At 39.9% G+C, this 23,802-nt stretch overlaps 1 protein-coding gene across 1 annotated transcript in view; it reads right to left on the bottom strand.

Moving 5' to 3' along the window:
• The window catches only part of TNFSF4 (TNF superfamily member 4), a 26,228-nt gene extending 25,875 nt beyond the window's left edge, over positions 1-353 (bottom strand). The window contains exon 1 of the mRNA XM_007947131.1: positions 204-353. Within this exon, the coding sequence (XP_007945322.1) occupies positions 204-353 (150 nt within the window). The remainder of the gene's footprint in view (positions 1-203) is intronic.
• Between the last annotated feature and the right edge of the window lie 23,449 nt (positions 354-23,802).

The raw sequence follows: 23,802 nt of genomic DNA, 5'->3' as shown, positions 1-23,802 counted from the left end.
TGTCACTGCCACCACCAAAAAGAGGGAAGGAAAGGAGAGACAGAAGGGTGTTTGACCACACTTTACAATTGCGGAGGAGAAAAAAAAAAAAAAAACGCTTCTAACAATTTTGGCGTCAGATCATTTCCAAATGACGGTTTGTAGCTGTTGGAGCTTCTATCAGCACGAACTAGAGGGGAGAAGTGCCTGGTGGTGCATCTTACCTGAGAAGCATAGTTTAGGAAGATGTAGGTGAAGCACAGCAGGAGCCCCAGCCCCTGAATCACAGAGGCCACCAGCAATAGCTTGTTCCTCCCAAATTTCAGCCTTGGCACATTTCCCACATTCTCGTCCAAGGATTGGGCCCTTTCCATCTTCCCACTCTGGATGCAGTGAAGATGAAAGCTGCAGCAAGAGGACCCTCTTGCTGACTTCTTCCCCACAAAAGAGGAGATGAAGGTGAAACAAAGAGTATCAATCAGAAGATACACAGAGGTCCCAGGACCAGAGATGAAAGGCAATTGAACCAGCAGAGAGGACTCTGTCAGTTTTAACGCTTCAGCTTTTGCAGGCAGGCGGGGGGACTTCTTTGTGACTAATCTAAATTCCCCTTTTTTTTTTTTTTTTTTTTTTTTTTTTTTTTCTCCTCTGGGCTAACAGGGAGTTGTTTTTGTGGCATTCCAGTTCAGATTTGAGTGAATGTGAAATGACAGTCATAAAAGTGTGCTATTTTCTTAATTTCTCATTGTGCTCATTGCCCAGATTGTGGGTCCTTGTAAAGATAAAAATCATCTGTTGGCATAGGATCTCATATATCTCATTCCTGAAGTGTCTTAAGTCTTAGAAGAGATTTAAGAAAACTATTCACATAGATTCTCACCTGCCTTTTACTAGGTAACTAAGCATTGGATCTATTTTACAGATTCAGAAACTAAAGCACACACAAGACCATTCTCGAAGTGAAGAAGAGACAAAAGAAAATGGGATGGTGAATCATGTAGAAAGAAAGGAGTCTTCTAGCTACAGCCCATTACGTTGTAATGAGTAAAGGAGTATTTATTGAGCATCTACTACTATGTGTCAGACACTATGCTAGACAGCCTCTCAATCTTTTTCTCATTTAATCCATTGAGGCAAATTCCATAAACACTTGCATTATTAGTTTTAAGCCTGTTAGAACAGAAAAGAAGCAGAAAAGTACTCTGATTTTCCCCCTTTCCTATATTTTACCTTTTCCCCACACTAAATTTTTGCATGGATGAATACATGAGTAGATTCAAGTAAGTTTTGAGGGTAGTTCTTTTCTTTTGAGGTCAGAGCTGGATTCAGAATTTTGAAAGTAGGAATATTCTACTGATAACCTTGCTTGTCCTTTACTATTGAAATAAAAACAGCTATGATGAAATTATTTTAAAATGTACCTTCAAATCTACAAATATATACAGTCCCCATTACAAGCTCAGTGCTGTGCTGGACGATGAAGGGATGCTAGGGAGAGACAGAATATGAGTCACTCAAGAAATATTAAAGAATATTTAAAGGAAGTGTATTTGGATAGCAACAATATGAGATGTTATATGTAACTTCATTTTGCAGAAGATGGACATGAAGCATATTTAAATTTGTGGAAAATGGAAAGTATGTTTACTTTTACCATATTAATCAATTAAAATATGGCTTAATACCCTCTTTACGATACTTAAAAGAGCTCTGGTGGTGCAGTGACTAAGACATTAGGCTGCTAACCAAAAGGTCGGTGGCTCAGGCATACTAGCCGCTCTCTCTGCAGGAAAAGATGAAGCAATTCACTTCTGTTAAGATTTACAGCCTTGGAAACCCTATGGGGTTGCTATGAGTCAGAATTGACTCAATGATACTGGGTTTGTTTAGTTTGGTTATTGGTTACAATAATTATGTCTTGCATTTGGAAAACATACTGCTCTTCAGAACCTCAAGGTTTTATCTGATAGATAAAGTAACTGAGGCACGATATCATAGAATTTAAGCCAAAAATAGAAATCAAGCCTCTATCTAAGCTTATCTCTAAATAATTATTCCCACAGCCACATAAGAATAAGAGTAAAATGTGAGGGTAGGGAGAGAGAAAGAATGCAAGAAAAAAAAAAAAAAGTGTGAACAGCCCAGTTCTTGTGTAACAGTTGACAGTCAAAACTAAATGTACTCATTTTTTTACTTATTTATTTTGAAAAACAATGACTGAAAAAAATCACTGCCAAAGAGCCTAAATTGCTATTGGAAACTGCCAAGATGAGCTGAAAAAGAAATAGTGAATACTATTACTGATGAAAATCATCGTAAGTATTTTTAACTGACTGTCAAAAGGCTGAAAAAATAAACATCTATAAAGCACATAGGAATTCTGGTGGCGTAGTGCCTAAGGCATTTTACTGCTAACCAGAAGGCTAACCAGCCACTCCTCAGAAGGAAGGTTGGGCAATCTACTTCCGTAGTGATACCGCCTCAGAAACCCAAAGAGTGGTTGCTATGAGTCGAATCCAACTAGATGGCAGTGAGGTTTGTTTGTTTCTTTGTTTGTTTCTTAATATATAAAGCACATACTTGAGACCTGGTGGCTCAGTGGTTAAGTGCTTGACTGTTAACCAAAAGGCCAGTAGTTCCAACCCAGAAGCTACTCCTCAGGAGAAAGATGTGGCAGTCTGCTCTAAGCCTTGGAAAGACAACAGCCTTGGAAACCCTATGGGGCAGTTCTGCTACAGGGTTGCTATGAGTCAGAATCAACTTGACAATTTTGTTTTGTTTGTTTTGCTTTTTGTGCCTTGAGCAGCACTCCTTTTCATCATTAACATCCTGGCTTCTATGAAGAGAAAATGACAGTTATTGCTTTTCCCCACAGACAATGAGAACTGTGTAGCTGAATGAATTGCCATTCTTATATTGTCCCAAGAAAGTACAAGGTCAACTAAACCAACATTTATCCATATCTACAACACACACTACATATCCTTGTCTCAGCCTCCTACTACCATTTTTTGTTGTTGTTGTTGAAGTGATATCTTGTGATTTAATTTTTTTCTTTTTTCCCTGAATACATTCACAGTTGCTTCAATATAAATATATAAATAAGTAAACAAACAAATACATATATACAAGTTGTGTTGGAAGTTCCAAGCAAGACCTGTTGACAGTCTTTGTGAACATTCCAAAGCTCATCATTGGGCTGATGTAGCATTCTGAACAAATGACACCATCATCAGAGCGATCGCTGATGGCATTTCTATTTTGAGCAGGTTGGTGGAGCTCCCATCCTCAAAGCTGAAATGTTTTTAAAGAGATCAAGTATGTTTCTTAAATCGATGGACAGTTTTTAAACATCTCATAAAGATCAAATGTCTGATAGAATTAAAAACAAATCTATATTAGTTCCTAGGGCTGCTTGAACAAATACTATAAATTGGGTGCCATATAAGAACAGAAATTTACTGTATCATTGTTTGCTAGTTTGTTTTCTTCTCTTGTAAAAACAATATTCTGATTGGATTAAAATCCACCCTATTCCAGTATGATGTCATACTAAGCCCAAAACCAAACCCACTTCCATTGAGTCAATTCCAACTCATAGTGACCCCTGTTGGGTTTCCAAGGCTATAAATCTTTATGCAAGCAGACTGCCTCATCTTTCTTCCACACGGCAGCTCGCAGGGGTTCCACCAGACTCTATGGACCAGTAATTCTTGTTATTTTTTTGGTTTTGAATTTTGTTCCACATTTTCCCTCTCTATATCCAGGATCTCCAGTTTTGATCCCTTTCTCATTGGTTAGCACTGGTACCTGGGTACCATCTAGTTCTGGTCTCAGAGTCATGAAGGCTGAGGTCCTCGTGGTCCATCTTATCCTTGGATTAATTGTTCCCAGATGCCCTTGATTTCTTCATTCTTCTTTGATTCAGATGAGAAAACACCAATAGTTGCATCTTAGATGTTCGCTCAAAAACTTTTAAGACCCCAGTTGCTACTCACCAAAGTAGGTTGTGGAACAAGATTTTTATGTACTATATTGTGCCAATTGAGTATGATGTCCTCCGAGACTTCTGAGTCAGCAGGCCTGGTGATTCTCTTTCTCAAGGTGTTTGGTTGTTTCCAAGAAGTAACTCCAGCTCTGCCTTCTGTAATGTCAAAACCAGACCAAATTCAATGCCATTGAGTCAACTCAACTCACAGCAACCTCTCCTTGGGTTTTCAAGGTGGTATCACTATGGAAGAAGATTGCCCAATCTTCCTTCTGAAGAATGGCTGGTGGGTTTGAACTGTCAGCCTTCTGGTTAGCAGTCAAATGCCTTAGACACTGTGTCACCATTGTAGCACAAGTGCATGGATAAGATTATTTTCAACCAAATCTATCCTTGGTCTAGGATATAATCCTGTTTGTTTACCCCCACCTGATCTTCTCACCTGTCTATGTATCCATCCATAGCATGGTGCTTGGTGTTAGTGGTAATACAGTATTGTGCATATACTAGTATACGTCTCTGTTGTCTGTATCTTATGTTTATGTTTCAGTGCCTTCCTCTCCCCAGTGTCATCATGCTGGTCACAGACACTTTCTATACTGTCCCTCCCCTCACCCAAATCAACATGTGACCCCCAACTAGTCTGAAATTTTTCCTCCCTTTCCCTCCCATCCCCAGTAACTAACAAAGTGAATTTCCTTCCTTAAGTAAACCTTTCCTTGACTTTTTACAATAATGGGCTCATACAATATTTGTCCTTCTGTGGTTGACTTATTTCATTCAGCATAATGTCCTCCAAATTCATCCACATTGTGAGATGATTTGTGTATTCTTCATTATTTTTTGATGTTACATAGTATTCTATTATGTGAATGTACCATAGTTTGGTTATCCACTCATCTGTTGATGGCCATTTAGGTTGTTTCCATGTCTTTGCTATAGCGAATTGTGCTGTGAGGAACATGGGTGTGCATATGTCTGCTTGTGTCCTGTCTCTCACCTCTTTAGAATATATTCCTGGTAATGGAATAGCTGGATCAAATGTTATTTCTATTTCCAGTTTTGTAAGGAAACACCATACCATTTCAGTCCCACCAGTGGTGTACAAGAGTTCCAATCTCTCTGCAACCTTGCCAGCATTTCTTATTTTCTGTGTTGTTGAAATTTGCTATTACTGTTGGGGTGAGATGATACCTCACTGTTTTTATTTGCATCTCTCTGTGGGCAATGAGTTTGGTTTGGTTTAACAGCTAATGATCATGAGCATTTCCTCATGTGTTTGTTGGCTGCCAGTATATCTTCTTTAGTGACGTGTCTGTTCATGTCCCTTGCCCATTTTTCAATTGGGTTGTTTGTCTTTTTGATGTTGAAATGTTGAAGTTTTCCATAAATTTTGGAGATAACTCCCTCATGAGATATGTTATAACTAAATATTTTTTCCCAATCCATAGGTTCTCTTTTTACCCTTTTGGAGAAGTCTTTCAATGTACATAAGAATTTAATATTTAAAAGGTCCCAGTCATCTAGCTTCTCTTCCACTGCTTGTGCATTTTGGGTTATGCTTGATAGTCTATTTATGCCATGGACTAGGGCCCTTAAATTTTCCCTTATTTTATTTTTGATGAGCTTTATAGTTTGGGGTTTTACATTTAAGTCTTTGATCCAACTTGAGTTCATTTTTGTGGGGTGAGGTATGGGTCTTGTTTCATCTTCGGCAAGTGGATATCCAATTTTTCCAGCACCATTTGTTAGAGGCTATTTCTCCCTCATTTAATGGGTTTTGGTCCTTTGTAAAAGATCAGCTGATGCTGAACAGGTTTCACCAGAACTTCTAGACTAAAATGGACTAGGAAGAAAGGCCTGGCTATCCATTTCCAAAAATCAGCCAATAAAAATTCTAGGCATTAAATGATCTGAACCACAACCTATCATGGAGTTGGTGTATGATGAGGCAGCATTTCATTCTATCATGCAAAAGGTCCTTATGATTTGGAGGCTGACTCAATAGCACCTAACAACAACAACAAGCTAAGGAAGGGAGGAAAGAGAGAGAAGATATTAACAGTGAATACTCATTCACCAAGTATTTTGAGGACCTACTCTGTGCCAGTTACTGAACATACAAAAGGAGTCAGGTCTAAGTTCTGCCCTGGGACATGTGATAAAGTGATGTGGGAGATGATGAGAAGAAATGAATTTCAAATATTAAGATCTCAATTTGTCATCCACCTTCTCAGCCTGTTCTTCATCCTGATGTCCCTGTCTTGATTAATATTTCACTACTTCAGGGTCTCAAGACCCCAAAATCTGCTCTGATTTTCACTTCCCCCATTAATCAACAAGCTTTGTAGGGCTATCCCTGCAATGCAGCTCACACTTTCCTCCTCCTTATCATTCTTACTGCTTCTCATCCAAGTCCCATTACTCCTCAATTGAGCTTCTGAATTAAACTTAATTCTCCCTACTTCTATTATCTTTGATCTCCAATCCACTCCTCTTTAGCAATCATCTTAAATCCATTTATGATCATGATCCTTACAAGAGTCCCCATCACATACAGAATAAAATTGAAATTCCTTAGCTTGGCTCTCAAGTCACTCTATGATGGAGCACCAACTTACTTCTCTGAACTTATTTCCCTGAATTTCTTGATTATTTCTGTTGTCTCAAATATCTTTGCCCTCCATCTCTGACAATCCAACACCTTACATATTGTATTCCTGATCCAGACTCTGCACACTGTCTTCCCAGTGACCAGCTGCCTATGAGATAGTGAGATTGTAGTGTTTTCAGAAGAGACTAAACAAAAACTCTGAAGGAATATTGTACAGAAAACTTGGGTAGGGTGTTGGTAGAATCTGTGGTTCCAAAGCCTAGATGAGCATCAGAATCTCTAGCGAAACTTTTGAGAGAGTCAGATTACTAATCCCATCATCTAGAAATTCTTATATAGTAGGTTTGCAGTGAGACCTTATAAATCTGTATTTCTAGAAGCTCCTGTTAGAGTCAGATTTGTAAATCTCTCTCCAAATGACCACTTAAGTCTCTTTTACCATTGTGTTTCTATGATTCTAAGCTTTCTGTAGGCCTCCCAGACAAATGAAGGTGGTTTTGTTGTTGTTGTTGTTGTTTGTTTGTTTGTTTTTGCCTCTGTGTTGAGAGCACTTATGATATTTTGTCTTGTATTATAACTACTTATATATATTTCAGTCTCCCCCATGATGTCACATGTTGCTGAGGTAAAGAGTTTTATACTACACTCACTCACTTTGTGGGCTTCCTACAAAGATTTACTAAATTAGATTGAATATGTTTGCAGTAGATCTGAAGCATGCTATTTATAGGACTAGGAAAGAATAAGAGTGTAAACAAAACTGAAAATAGTATCATTAATACGAAGTCTCCTGGTACCTGGACTTTGTTCTGATATGCGAAGGATTAGCAAACCTGAAATGTGCACTTTTCATTGAAACCGGATGCATAGCATTTGTTCAAATGCAAATATGAATTTGTGTAATGATACTCTGGTTTTCAGACTCAGTCGCCCCTCACTTGTCATCCTTTCCACTTTTGTTTTTCACATTTGCTTGGTACTTATTCTATCTTGAACTGACCACTGGCATTTATTTGAGGACATGATGACAGATTCTAAAACTTAGTGACACGAACCAACCACTAACATTTTTCTCTCTATAGAAATATGCCTGCAAAATACCACACCATTTTGGAAAGGAAATGTCTAGATAGATTTCTGGTACTCACAAAATTACATTTTTTTATTATTCAGCATCCAAATATATAAATTTATAAGTACATTTTTCAATTTGTAATAGAACATAGGCAATTTTCTTTTGTTGAATGTAATTTATGTGCATGTAAATTGTACAATTAGATGAGTTTTGACAGCTGTATACACTCATGAAACCACCAGCACAATCAAGATATATAACTTTCTCATCATCCCCGAAAGGAAATTTTCTTTAAATAGTAATTATCCTAAAAGCAATTACTTAGATTCCATGGGTAGTACAAACGGTAAACACACTCGACTGTTGAAGGTTGGAGGTTGAGCCTACAGAAGAAAGGCCTAGACATCTAGTTCTGAAAAATCAGAGGCTAGAAACCCATAGGACATAGTCCTACTCTGAGATGCATGCGGTCACCATGAGCTGGATTCAGCCTAACAGCGAAGACTTTTTACTGATTCCAAAAGCAAAGACATAAGAGACAATAATCAGAATCTGTGTTTTAAAAAACCAAAACAAACATACTCACTGCCGTCGATCCGGTCCCCACTCATAGCAACCCCTCCTTGGGTTTCCGAGGCAGTATCTCTATGGAAGTAGATAGCCTGATCTTCCTCCAAGGAGTGGCTGGTGGCTTTGAACTGCCAGCCTTCTGGTTAGCAGTCAAATGCCTTAGGCACTACGCCACCACAGCTCCTTAACACATAGTAGCATTCAATAATCATTAGTTGTCATTATAAGTATCATTGTTATAGATTGAAGCTGACCATGGTGAGAGTATTTACACCACAAAATTCAGTAAACAGTACAAATTGGGACTTTCCTTTTTCCAAATTGCTGCTTTACCATAGGCTAGTGACATAGGTTGAAACGATAGTATTTTGGATTTTATTAGGTTAAGTAAGGAGCTCTAGTGGTGTAGAGCTTAAGACATTTGGCTGCTAACTAAAGGTCAGTAGTTCAAACTCACCAGCTGCTCCATGGAAGAAAGAATGGGGCAGTCTGCATCCCAGAGAGAGCTCATATGCTTCACAAGTCAGTCTAGGTGGATGCTGGTCACCTTTGTCTGCGGATCCCTCTCTCTAAACCATTGTTTTCTCTGAGTCTTAGATCCCTTACACAGTCTCATCACCTTGAAATCCCTGTTCCCATTTGCAGAGGGACAGGTTGCTTCCACAGCTACTAGAAATTGCTACTCTCAGCATCCATGAGCCCCAAACCTTAAATCAAGGGTCCCTGCCCACTTCCACATAGTTTCCAGTGTGCAAATGATAAAACCTCAGTGCCCCAAATGATAAAAACCAAAATCTCCTTATACTCAGGACTCCCCTTTTCTTTAACCCTTTCCTCTCCAGTCACTAAGAACCCATCTCCTGTCCCCAGTCCAGACACAAGGGACTAAATTCTCTAACATGTTATTGTTACTGTTAGGTGCCATTGAGTTACTTCTGACTCATAACAACCCTGTGTACAACAGAATGATACACTGCCTGGTCCCACACCATCCTCACAACCATTGCTATGTTCAAGCCCATTATTGCAGCCACTGTGTCTCTAATATACAAAAAGAAAAATCTCCCTTTGATATTTCCTTCCCATCCTCATGCCTCACTCCACCTCTAACACTTACATTAGAATAAGGAAGAAACGAGTTGCCTTTGAGTCTGTTCAGATTCATGGTGGTTCCATGTGTGCTGATGTAGAACTCTGCTCCACAGGGTTTTCAGTGGCTGACCTTTTGGAAGTAGGTTGCCAGGCCTCTCTTCCAAGTACCACTGGGTTGATACCAAACTTCCAACCTCTCTGTTAGTGGTTATAGTCAAGCACTTACCTGTTTGCACCACCAGAGATTCCACACTATAAGAGAGCCCCCACGTAATGTGTAAAATGAGGGCTTCTTTTATTGTAAAAGTATTGTAAAAAGTAGTAGTTTTCCATTGATCTATTAATTACTATTTGGAAACATAATTGGTAAAAGGTGATTATTTATTGTCTTTTATTATATGAATGAGGAACTAATTAATATTAACAATTTGTAAAACAGGAAGTTATATACAACATATATAATTGGCCATATACTGAATTATGGATCTATGATGGCACAATGCCTAAGGCATTTTACTGCTAACTAGGTTGGTGGTTCAAACTCACCAGCCACTCCACGGAAGGAAGACTAGGCAATCTACTTCCATAAAGATTTGCTAACTTGGAAACCCAAGGAGAGTCGCCTTGAGTCAGCATCGACTCAATGGCAGTAGTTTTGTTTTGAGTTTGGTGAGTGCATGGTGCCTTAATAATACAATGACTACTGTTACAGTGTGGAGCCACTGCCTTGGAAACCCAATGGGGGTCACTATGACTCAAAATTGACTCGATGGCAATGGGTTTGGTTTTGGTTTTTATATAGTGAACTGAAAAAGTTCCAAGTAATCATAAAGTAGTTACTTTCTAATCTTCTTCCCTCCCACTGTAAGCAAAAGAGAACAACTTTAGGAAAGCCCCTTCCCTTAAGAATGAGGGCTGAGCAGAGGACGGGAGCAAATAGTCAATTGTATTATCTCCAAATTCCCTCTTACAGGGTAAAGGTAGTTATTATAGGGATTTTACTCCTGAACAATCTGGTAAGAAATACTTGCTTTTAGATCCTTTCACACTAGCTGGACTTCCCCCAAGGAAATGAGTGACCTAACTCAAAAGGCCATTTGATCATCTCCCCCCAAAAAAACCAAAGGTTTCATTCAAGATGACACTTTATCTGCAATAGAAGTGCTAGCCATTTGTCAATATTGTATTCTAATGGGGAAAAAGAAAGATATATTTGTAAAAGGAGCTCTGGTGGCATAATGGTTAAGGCATTTGGCTGCTAAGAAAAGGTCAGTGGTTTGAACCCTTCAGCTGCTCCTCAGAAGAAAGATGAGGCAGTCTGCTTCTGTAAATATTTACAGCCTTGGGAACCCAATGGGGTGGCTATGAGCTGGAATGAACTCAAAAGCAGTGAGGCTTTTTTTTTATTTGTTTGTTTTTGTTTTTTAGATATATTTTGGAGATTGAGCAACAATAAGACTTACTGGATTAGATATGGTAAATGAAGGCAACTAAGGAATAGAAGATGACTTTTGAGTCATTGGCTTGAGTAACTGTGTGGTGGTGACATTAACTAAGATGAAGGGGAAGAACGAGAAGGAGCAGGTGAGGGTAGATGCAGTTTGCAAATCAAGAGCTCTGTTTTGCACAGCTCTTCAATTGAGCATTATAATAATTCTCTGAGGGTCATTTTATTTTCCCCATTCTACAGATGAGGAAACTAAAGCCCAAAGAGGCTTTGTAACTCGGCCAAGGTCACCTTGCTAATTCACTCAATGTCATATTTTCTGTTACACAAGATTGCTAGATTTTAATGCTCAGACCACCATTTAATAGTTGTTTGACCTTTTGACAGACCGTTACTTTCTCTAAGCCTTGAGAATCGAAATAATAGCAATTAATAATAACAATATCCATAAAGGGCTTGTGTGAGGGTTATGTGAGATGAAGTAAGCAGTGTACTGATGTAGCATATAATAAATGCCATTGAAAGCGCTACAGAGGGCAGTTCTAGTCTGACACACCATGTTGAGTCAGAATAGTCACCATGAGTCAGAACTGCCCCACCAGCAACTGATTAGCACATGTATTTCCTCCCTCCAGTTGGCCTGCAACCTGTGAGAAAAGTCTTACTTCTCATTGTTATGGCTGCTCAGCAGAAGGAGAATTTTATTGCTGATGATGGATACTCTCTGATAGCTACAAGTCATGAAAGGAGAGGGTATCTGGAGAGACAGGTAGAGAGCACTAAGGGAAACCTAAAAGAAAGACTGACTCAATAAAGGAAAAGTCAGAGGCAAAAGTCAAGATAGAAAAACTCCAGTGAAAGGGTCTGAAATGATCAGAGAGAAAAAGTCCCAACTTAAATCAGAGAAAGTTAGTTGCATCAGCGAAAAAAGAAAGAAAAATAATCACACATCACATAATCAAGCAGAAAGAGAAAGGTGAGAGTATTCAAGAGCATTTCCCCCATGCTGACCTCAGAGGAAGAACAGGTCAGAAATTAGCAAGAGGAGAGATTTCAGCCGAAGTGCCTAGAAAGTTCCTACCTTGATCCCACCTGCTGCTACAGCCTTCCCCACCCACCCCAACAAAATACACACCCTGACATACAACAATATACCTAAGAGCAACTTTAGTAATGTCATCCCTTCTCTGTTATAGCATGTCCTTCAACCAAAATGAACAATGAAAAATCAGTGCCTATTGGAGGGGGAGCAGAGATGAGGTTGATCATTCTGAACCAAAAATGATGCTTTTTCAATACTTTTTAAAGATAAAATGAAAATAGGGTCATTGACAAGGACATATTATACATCAGGCAAGGTATACACACACGGGCTTAATTGTGTTTACTTACTAATCTATAGTGAACAATTTCACTTGGGAAACTGTAAACCCATGCATACTGTGCTTACTGGTTAAGCTACCCTCGATTAAGACTGCAATGAGAAACTATAAGAGGAAACAAGGTAAAAGGAAGATCATGTTGAGACATGCACAACAGCTGGCCAAAGTGTGATGCCTTTTTTTCAGCAATGTAGTGCCCACCTCACCCTGATTTGAGCCCCACCTCAGGCAAGCTTTCTCCAGGTTGGATCCAAGTACACAACTAGGGTAGGGTTCCTGGTTCCTGCAGTCTGTGGAGACAGTCTAGCATAATGATTAAGAGCAAAAGCTCTGGAGATAGGCTGTTTGAGTCTGAATCCCAGTTTGTCTCAAGCTTCTCAACCATAATGGAAGAATTATTGGAGTTACTGAGCAAATTAATTAAGCTTTGTAAGCTTAAGTTTCCTAACAATAAATGAGGCAAAAAATATAATAATTGCATGTAGTACCTAATTTCATGAGGTTGCTGTGAGAGGTCAATGAGATAATGCATATAAAAGTAACTGGCATGGAGATTTTCATAAACATTTTCACTTAGTATAGTATTACTTGGTTTCATTTGGGATGTACCATCTTTAAAAAAAAAAAAAAAAAAAAAAAAAACTGTCCGTCAGGAATTTTTTCCTTTCCAGTCCATTTCTATTGCTTGCTACCACTCTACAAAGTAATATTTATTGAAGAACAATTAAGTGCTAAAAAAAAAAAAAAAGATGGGTTAAGAAAAATATCGGGAAAACCATTGTATAAAATCTTGAGTAGAGAAAGGAAAAGAGAAGGATTAGGCCAAAGAAGATTTGAGAAGTTGACTGGAAAAGATGAATCAGTGAAGAGGCCTGAGAAAGACCAACCCTAGCTCTACTCATACTTTTGAAGAAGATTAGGAAATCTGAAATATGTTATGATTTAGCCTTGTGCATTATTTTGTTCCCCTTTCTTTTCCAAGACCTATCATATAAAATTAGACAACCAGAAAAACTGTTTTGGTTGGAAACAAACAGGGAAAGGGAGAAATGCTACTGTGTTTTGTTTTAGCAAGTGTTCCCCAGGGGAATATAGGTGGTGCCCAAAAGAAGACAGCAGGCCAGTTAATCTTGGGGACCACAGATGATGGAAAAACGTGGAACAGGGGGTTACCTAGGGGGATGCCTATAAGCACAGCAGTGACTCTGGAAGGACATGTCCCAGCCTGAAGCCCTCAGGTGATTTCCTCTTTATAGAAGGCAGCCAAGGATGGTAGCTGGAATGCTAGAATGGTAGGCAGAAACCCCTAGGTAGCATTAATAATACTGATAGGTCAATAGGCATACACCAGTACTGTCCAGGCAAGCCAGGACTTGGCCACCCTAGTCAATATCCATTGTCCTGCTTTATGCACATACACAAACCAGAAGACTAGAAGATACATGCTGGAGGAAAAAAAAAAAAAAAAAATTGAAAAAGGGTGAGGAAGTAGAAAAGAAATATATATGTATTTTAATGCTACTAGTATACCAGGCTTCTGCTTGGTGATGCTTATTGAATCCCCACAGCAGTCCTAGAAGGTGGTAATTATAGGTGAAGTCATGTAGCTGGAATGTGAACTCAAGACTATATGCTGCTACAACATTTAATCTTCTGTTGCCTCATGCTGCCTCCCTAGTCTCAGCACTCACCACATCATCAATAGGACATAGTGATGATGATGATATTGTTGCTGATGTTAGCTTCCATCAAGTCAGCCTTGACTCATGGCAACCTCATGCACAACAAAATAAAATGTTTTCCGGTCCTGCCATCCCTATGATCAGTGCCAGATTGGACCATAGTGATCCACATGGTTATTTGCTGATTTTTAGAAGTAGATCACCAAGTCTTTCTTCCCAGTTTGTCTTAATCTGGAAGTTCTGCTGAAACCTGTTCAACATCAGAGCAACATGCAAGCCTCCACTGACAGATGGTTGGTCGCTGAACATGAAGATCATTGGCCAAGCCTGGAACCTGATCTCCACAATGAAGGTGAGAATTCTACCACCAAAACACTACTGCCCCCATATAATGATGATAGCTGCTCCTATTGGGTACTGTGCTGGATACTTTATACATGGTAGCAAATGAAATCATCAAAAACCTAAAGCTGAAAGAGGCTAAGTAATTGGCCCAAGGTCACACATTGGTAGGTGGTGGAGCCAAAATTTAAACTCAGGTCTATTTGTAAAACCATTGTTCTTACTCACTGTTGTTAGTTGCTGTTGAGTCAATTCTGACTCAGGTAGACTCCATGTGTGCAGAGTATAACTACCTCCATAGGGTCTCCAAGGCTGTGACCTTTAGGAAGCAGATCACCAGATCACTGAGGCACTTCTGGGTGGCTTCAAACTTCCAATCTTTGGTCTATTAGTCAAGTGCTTAACTATTTGCACCAAGTGACTCCTCATTAACCCACTTCCATCAACTCGATTCTGACTCATAGTAACCCTTTCTTGTTGTTGTTGTTAGGTGCCATCAAGTCGGCTCCAACTCATAGGGACCCTATCTATGTACAACAAGACAACACACTGCCCACTCTTACCCCATCCTCACAATCCCCGCTATGCTTGAACCCATCATAGCACCTCTGTGTCAATCCATCCTGCTGAGGGTCTTCCCTTTTTTGCTGATGCTCTACTTTACCAAGTATGATATCCTTCTTCAGGAACTGGTCCCTTCTGACAGCATGACCAAAGTAGGTGAGATGAAGTTTGGCCATTCTTTCTTCTAAAAGCATTCCAGCTGTACTTTTTCCAGGACAGATTTGTTTGTTCTTCTGACAGTCCATGATACTTTTAGTATTCTTTGCCAACACCACAACTAAAAAGCATCATCTCTTCTTTGGTCTTCCTTATTGATTGTCCAGCTTTCACATGCATATGAGGCAATTGAAAATACCATGGCTTGGGTTAGGCACAGGTTAGTCTTCAAAGTGACATCTTTGCTCCTTAACACTTTAAAGAGGTCTTTGTGCAGCATATTTGCCCAGTGTAATATGATGTCTGGTTTCTTGACTGCTGTGTCCATGGGTGTTGATTGTGGATCCAAGTAAAATTATATCCTTGACAATGTCAATCTTTTCTCCATTTATCATGATTTTGCTTATTGGTTTGGTTGTGAGGATTTTTGTTTTCTTTATGTTGAGGTGTAATCCATACTGCAGACTCTAGTCTTTGATCTTCATCAGTAAGTGCTTCAGGTCCTCTTCATTTTCAGCAAGCAAGGTTGTGTCATCTGCATATCAGTTTTTATTTAGTCTTCCTCCATTTCTGATGCCATGTTCTTCTTCATATAGTCCAGCTTCTCAGAATATTTGCTCACAATACAGATTGAACAAGTATGGTGAAAAGATACAACCCTGACGCACACCCTTCCTTATTTTAAACCATGCAGCATCCCCTATTCTGTTTGAATGACAGCTTCTTAGTCTTTGTACAGGTTCCTCATGAGCACAATTAAGTGTTCCAGAATTCCCATTCTTTGCAATGTTATCCATAATTTGTTTTGATCTACACAGTTGAATGCCTCTGTATAAAGGCAATAAAATACAGGTAAACATCCTTCTAGTATTCTCTGCTTTCAGCCAAGACCCATCTGACATCAGCAATGGTGTTCCATGTCCTCTTCTGAAGCCAGCTTGAATTTCTGGAATTTCTCTGTCAATATACTGCTGCAACCATTTTTTGAATTATCATCAGCAAACTTTTACTTGTGTGTGATATTAATGATATTGTTCAATAATTTCTATATTCTGTTTTGTCATCTTTCCTTGTAATGTGCACAGATATGGATCTCTTTCAGTCAGTTGGCCAGGTAGCTATCTTCCAAATTTCTTGACATAAATGAGTAAACGCCTCCAGTGCTGTATCCATTTGTTGTTAAAGTGACCCCTTAGGTCAAAGCAGAACTGTCCCATAGAGTTTCGAAGGTTGTGAAATTTACAGAAGTAAGCTGCCTCATCTTTCTCCCATGAAGCAGCAGATGGGTTCGAACTGCAACCTTTTGATTAGCAACTGAATGCTTTAACCACTTGCAACCAAAACTCCTTGTACTCGTCACTAGGCTATATAGAAGAGTAACATGATTAAACTGAGCGCCAGGGGGTGGGTTTGCAGCACTATGTAGCACAAGCACGTGAGACAGAGAAAGAGAGAGAGAATGGCCACAAAAGTCAATTTTCCCACTCAAACCTTGACCCCAACCAACCCTATCTTACTTCCCAGCTAGACATTATGCTACCATAGTTTCTTGTCACCATGTTCCTTGCTACCTCCTTGCAATTAATTGGCCACACTGTTGCTCCTCTTGTAATCATCTTCCCTTCTCCCTTCCTATCCATAAACTACTCGTCATCATAATGCGGTTCCATTTCTGCCTTCTCCATGAAGTCCTCCCAAGATGAACCCTCCTTTGTCTGGTACCATCAGCACTTCTTGCCTTTCCTAAATAAACATTAACTTATTTGTCCAGTTCTGTTTCCTGCCAGTCCTGGATGTAATTTCCCTTTATGTAGAGACTCTAAACAAGTTTCAGAACTGTGTCTCATATTCTCTTTGCAACCAAAAAGTACCAGCCACATGGTAAGAGGCTGGTTAAATAATACTGAGTTAGGCTGACTGTTTATGGAGATCCTCCTCCCAACACGTTAACATTTGAAAGAGGAGAAACAGAAATATATCTTTCTCACACACACACATCTTTTCTAGGCCTTTTCTGGCTTGTAACTTACCACTGACTCTCAGTTTTCATAGATAATGGTGAAATGGAAAATTCATTGAAAATGAAAAATCATAAATAATCCCCACAGCTCCTTTTGCTCATTAGTTTTCCTCCTCCTCATTTCTGGGCAGACTTAAAACTACTTCTGTCTTTCACAGGTGTGCATACTTACCCTTGCTCTTGAACTAGAATTTTTAGCATGTTGCCAAAGTTCACTAGATTAGATATATAAGGGCAGGAACTGATTTGTTAATATGCATACTTACCAAACTGTAAATTCTATAAATATCTTTATCTTCCTTCCAACTTTAGTGTTCTAACGTTTATCACCATCACCCTCTGAACCTCTGAATGCTGTAGCTATCCAATCTTTTGGCTCTACATTGTTTTGATTTACCCTACCAATTAAGAGCTCAATGCCGTTGAGTACATGCCAACTCATATTGACCCTAGAAAACAGAGTAGAACTGTCCCATAGGATTTCCAAGGCTGTAATTATTATGGAAGCAGATTGTCTCATCTTTCTCTCATGGAACACTGGTGGGTTTGAACTGCTGACTTTTGAATTAGCATCTGAGCACTTAACCCCTGTGTCACAAGAAGCCCTTCCCTATAACATTATAATTATTGTAGTTATTAAATAAATCAATGTTTGTTTCTGCTTAACCACATATTTAATCACATGTTTGCTCACCATTGCTTCTTGCATCTCAGACTTTCCATTCATGCTGCAAACCCCAGAAAGGACTGGTTTGTGGCTACAAATTCTCAAGGGAGATTTCTCCTACTCCACTACAACACCAACATCAAATCAGACAACTTTTCCTGCTGTCCTATTCCACCAGGCAGATTTATTTTGAATTTAACCTTAAATTGAGGATGTATGCTCTTTAGACTCCCAGCTTTACGTGTGGTCTTCTATTAAATTTCTCACCCCATCTCAGCCTAGGCTTTATTCCTTTTCTTCTAAACTCTGTGCATCCATCAAAACAAAACTTCTGGTGACTAGGGTTGGTCAGATGACCTCAGATCAAGTCTGCTTTGGTGTTCCCTTACACTCAAGTTTCCCTCTTTCACTTAGTTTTAAACTTCTGTGGATTCCTTCCTTTCTTGCTGTCTCAGAGATGCATTTCTTAAAAATGTTTTTTATATTCTGCCCCTGCCACTGAAACTAGCAGTCTGCAATTCCTTATTGTAAACAATTAATATTGTCATATATAAAACTGCCACTGTGCAGAAATAATAACAGCTAATATCATTGAACACTACTATGAGCTTTTTAAGAGCTCTGGTGGTGTAGTACCTAAGGCATTTGACTGCTAACCAGAAGGCTGTTGTTCAAACCCACCAGCCACTCCTGAGAAGGAAGACTGGGCAAACTACTTCTATAGAGATACTGCCTCAGAAAACCAAGGAGGGCTTGCTATGAGTCACAATCAACTGGATGGTAGTGAAGGTTGTTTTTTGTTGTTTTGTTTTTGAGCTTATTACCCTTAAACATATTTTACTTTGTTGTTGTTGTTGTTATTTGCCCTCGAGTCACCCCCGACTCATAGCGACCCCTCCTTGGGTTTCCGAGGCAGTAACACTACGGAAGTAGATTGCCCAACCTTCCTTCCAAGGAGTGGCTGGTGGGTTTGAACCGCCAGCCTTCTGGTTAGCAGTCAAGTGCCTTAGGCACTATGCTACCAGAGCTCCTAAAAATCTTTACAGAAGCAGATTGCCCCATCTTCCTGCTGCAGAGCAGCTGGTGAGTTTGAACCGCCAGCCTTCTGGTTAGCAGTCAAGTGCCTTAGGCACTATGCTACCAGAGCTCCTAAAAATCTTTACAGAAGCAGATTGCCCCATCTTCCTGCTGCAGAGCAGCTGGTGAGTTTGAACCACCAACCTTCTGGTTAGCAGTCAAATGCCTTAGGCACTGAGCCACCACCACAGTTTACTGTCATTTAATCCTCACAACACCACTAGTAGGTGAAACATACCTGACTCCAGAGTCCATGCTATTGACTATTACCCATTCCTTGTCTACAAGAGCAGAGATCACAAAGACAAACAAAACTCACTGCCACCGAGTTGATTCCCCCTCATAGTGACACCTATTGGGTTTCTGAGGCTTTGTAAGTCTTTACAGAAGCAGATCACCCCATCTTCATTTTGTGGAGTGGCTGGTGAGTTTGGACCACTGACCTGGTTAGCAGCCAAATGCCTTATCCACTAAACCACCAGAGCTCCTTAGAGATCACAAAGAGTACTGAATTTCCTAATTAATACAGCCAGTAAGCTCACCAGAATGCCAGGAGTTGTTTTTCCAAGACTGGGAATGAGTCATACAGAGCCTCTTACTGGGCTGTGTTTGACAGAGACATAGCTGCTGCACAGGTGAGGTTACAAGTTGCAGTGTAGTAAATTACTTAGTGTGGCTTTTCTACCCATTAAGTCTTTGTAAACTCCAAGGTGGAATTTTCTACGAGCAACTGAGGAGCTCCTGATTGCTGAATAATATTTCTGTTGGGCGTGGCACAATACAATGTTCTGGGAGGTGCCTACTCTTTCTCAGGTGCTTAGAGTTCTGATGCTGTGATTGGCTAGTTTGACCACCCTTCCGGGCTCAAAAGGAGGCCTCCTGGAGGCAGAACACTCTGACTGCTGGTTGAGGAAAACATGCTGCCAAAAGAGACACGTGCCCCTGAAAGAGACATGTGCTGCTGGGAAAGAGATGCAAGAGACACGCATTGCTGAGTGAGACACAAAGGGACCAGCACTGCTGGGAAAGAGACTGTGAGAGACTGTCAGCTGAGGGACGGTGGGCTGGAGAGAGACTGAGCATTCTTCCTGAACTTGAGTTGTAGCCTGGTGCTTCCCTAATAAACCTCATAATCTGTGAGTACTATATGGCCACTGCAGCGAATTATCGAACCCAGGAGAGAGACGGTGGTGCTTTAGGGAGGAACAGTTGGTGAAAGGGCTGGAGGGAGGTAGCATGTCTGGCCTTGTAGGAATAGGCCTTGGGTTACCGCTGGTAATCCTGTCTTCCTCTTGTAGGATTAGAGGTCAGAACATGTGGCCTCCTTGCCATTTTTGCACAAGTACAACCTAAAGCCACGAAGGTAATAAAGTTTCATCACAGTACCATTTTCCTTTATGTGGAGTGACTATATGGAACACTACCTTGAGAAGGAGGCCAAGGCTGCCTCTGAGCCCAGTGAGACAGGATTCTGGCTTATTACCAGTGTCTGTCATGAAACAGGATACAGAAGTGTCGATCTGGGATATTCTTGACCTAAGAACTTGGACCAAGGGAAATCCCAGTCCTTGAATTTGATCTTCCCACCACCTACCTGGTCAACTGAGCTAACTTCTCAGACCCACAAGTTCTGCTTTATATATTCTCTCCTCCTCCCACTCAGCAGTAAGTGAAAATCCTTATCCGAACTCTTCTAAAGGTAGTTGTTTGTTTTCGCCACAGTTCCTTTCCCTGGACTTGTTTATCTAATTTTATTTAATGCAGCCCTACATATGAACTGGTTCATGTTTTCAGAACTGTCAAGAAATTAGGGTAAGAGGAATAAAAAGTAGGTATAGAGACAATGAACTTTTCTAGAAAGTCTGTTCTAAGTCAGAGGGCTATCCTGAACCTTCTGAGCTTTCTAAACCCCAAAATACTGGGAGAGGTTTTCAGTGTAATGGCAACAAGTATAACTTCTGCGGTCATTCTGCTGGGATTTGAATCTTAATTCTAAACCTACATGCTATTTGACTGGACAAGTTACTTAATCTTTTTAAGCCTTAATTCCACAATCTGCAATATGAGGAAAATAACTGTGCCTGTCTCCTGGAGTTGATTTGTAGATAAGCAATTCTCAATTCACCCCTCACCTCAGGACTTCTTTACACTCCTAAAAAATTATTAATGATCTCAAGGAGCTTTCATTTATGTGTGTTACATCTATTGATACTTGGCACAGCAAAAATTAAAAGTGGGAATGTTTAAAATATTTATTTATTTAAACATAGTAATACTTCCGTAATGATACTGCCTCGAAAACCCAAGGAGGGGTTGCTATGAGTCGGGTCCGACTCGATGGCACATAACAACAACAAAACAATAAACCCATTACATGTTATTCACAAATAGCAAGTTTTATGAATAATAATTGCATTTTCCCAAAAATGTATGAGAAGAATTTTACATTTTTGTGATTTTTTTAAAAAAATGTCTGACTTAGTAGAGGGCAACTGTGAATTCACCTAACTGTTGCATTCAATCCGTCGTGACATGCTTTTGGGTTGACTTATATGAAGAAAATCTAGCCAACTACACATATGTAGTTGGAAAATAGAGGAGTATTTTTAATAGTCTTTTCAGGTAATTGTGAATATTATCTTTTCCAATTCTCAGCAAGTGTTAGTTTTGTAAGAGTTAGTTGCAATACGGAATCTGAAACTGTACCAATGAACTTGCACTGTTACCTTAAAATCTACTGTACCCCATCTAAGATTTAACTTTGTCTCTCCTCATCTAGAGCAAAGATGAATGAAGAAAATCAAAGACACATGGCAACAATTAGTACAAAGGACTAGTGGACCATGCAAACCTCAGCCTACACAACCCTGAGCCCAAAAGAACTAGATGATGCCTGGCTACCACTGTCAACCAGTCAGAAAGAGATCAGAATAGGAAATCCTGGATAGTATGGGACAAAAATGTGGAACAAAATTCAAAATCATAAAAAAAAAAAAAAAAGACCAGACTTACATCTGATAGGGACCCATGAAAACCCCAAGACTATGGCCCCAGTCACCCTTCGGGCCCAGAATTGAACTCATTCCTGTGGCTTCCAGCCAAACCATAGACAGGCACACAAAGTGCATAGTTACACCAGGTAGGTATACTCCTTAGAATAATCAACCATGGGAGATCAGAAGGGCAGCATTTACACAGGGAAATGGATCAGAGGACAGAAATTCATAGGAAAAGAGGACACAGAAAAAATGTAACCACATGGAGGAAGTGGGAAGAGAGCTGTTACATTACGATGTTTGCAGTCAAAGTCATGAAACAGGATGTGTATGTACTGTAGAATGGAAAATGAATTTGCTCTGTAAATTTTCACCCAAATAACAATAAAAGAAAAAAATCCATTATACAATCTTGCACTTTGAAAGGCTCTTTTGCTCATGCATAAATTTGTAGCATCATGCATTAGTCATTTTAAAACTATGGTTTGGTGAGTTAGTTATACAGATCTTTCATCTATTGACCCATTGCATTAGTCAATGTTCAAAAACTACTTTCATTAACATCACCACTAATATTACCAGAAAAGCCTTGGAGAACTATGAAGCTTATGGTGGTAGATGCAAGTTTTCCAAAATTAATTTTCACTTGAAAGCTTAAATGCTCACACCAGCAAAATAATAATTAATAATAATGATGCCAGTTGTTTTCCTTGAAGTAACAGACTCACTTTCTTTTTTTGAGAACCTGTCTGCCAAATACCCAAACCTATAAAATCATAGATTGTCAGTCATTTTGTTCTAGGAAAAATGAGGTTCCATGAAAAAAAAAAAAAAGAAAAAGCAGCTAGTTTAGATTACAACTCAATCACACATGAGCTTTCCCTTGGACCTACCATCATATTTTAGTATGCAGCAGAAGTACCTTAGGAGCTCTGGTGGCATAGTGCCTAAGACATTTGACTGCTAACCAGAAGGCTGGTGGTTCAAACCCACCAACCACTCCTTGGAAGGAAGATGGGACAATCTACTTCTGTAGTGACACTGCCTCAGAAACCCAAGGTGGGGTCACTGTGAGTCGAAACCAACTCGATGGCATATTACAACAACAGAAGTACCTTATGCCCAGGTCCCATTTCATCACCCAGAATATTTAAAATTGAATATTCAAAGGGTCAAGACTTAACAAATTTACTTTTTGCTGCTTCATCAGGACATCAAGTGAAACTGGCATTTTATGTTTACTATGAGTCCGTGGTGCCTGAAGAATATGGTGACTATTATTACAGTGTGGAACCACTGCCTTGATTCATATACCACATGGTGTTGGTAGTTTAACCCACCATCAATGCAAATGTCAACACAGAGAAAAAGGCAATGATGACTTGGTATCGCTATGAAAATAGTTTTGACCTCAGAGAACATGTGGTGGTTAAAGTTGTGTATCAACTTGGCTGGGCTCTGGTGTTGAGTGTCTGGGCAGCTGGATGTAGTGATTCCCCATGATGAGACTGGTAATCAACTCCATGGTGGGATCTGCTGTGAGCAGCTGAGTAGCTCCCTTCAAGGTGTGATCCACTTCCAGTACATAAGGAGAAGCTTTGAGAAAGGTCTCTGATCTTCTTGGCACATCTGGATCCTGCATTTGGCTGAGTCATCAGTGGCCTGCCATGTTGCTTGCTGATTTTGGGACTGTGGACTGCCATGTTGCTTGCTAATTTTTGGACTGTGCCATTTTACTTGATGATCTTAGGTTCGTCAGCCTCAGCAGCCAGCAGCTGTGTGAGTCAAGAAAAGCCTCCAGCCCTAGTGGGCCTGGAACAGGAGGCAGAGCTGAAGCCCAAGGTCAAGGGGCCTTTACCCAGCCCTGAGAGCCAGCACTTTGAACTCAGACTTCTAGTCTCCTAAACTGTAAAAGAGTAAATCCCTATTAGTTAAAGTTATCCACTTGTGGTATTTTTGTTATAGCAGCACAAGAGAACCAAAACAGACCGCTTAAGGAACTCCAGGGTCCACAGACCACATTTGAAAACCCCTATTGTAAGACCGCAAGGGGTCCTGGTGGTGCAATGGTTAAAGCACTTAGCTGCTAACTGAAAGGTGAGCAAAAGAAAGATGTGGCAATCTACTTCCATAGAGATTTACAGCCTTGAA

The sequence above is a fragment of the Orycteropus afer genome, unplaced genomic scaffold (genome assembly GCF_000298275.1).
Source record: "Orycteropus afer afer isolate SDZICR_OR568_19922 unplaced genomic scaffold, OryAfe1.0 scaffold00175, whole genome shotgun sequence".
NCBI lineage: Eukaryota > Metazoa > Chordata > Mammalia > Tubulidentata > Orycteropodidae > Orycteropus > Orycteropus afer.
The sequence above is the reverse complement of the archived record's forward strand: the minus strand, read 5'-3'. Positions and strand labels throughout refer to the sequence as shown.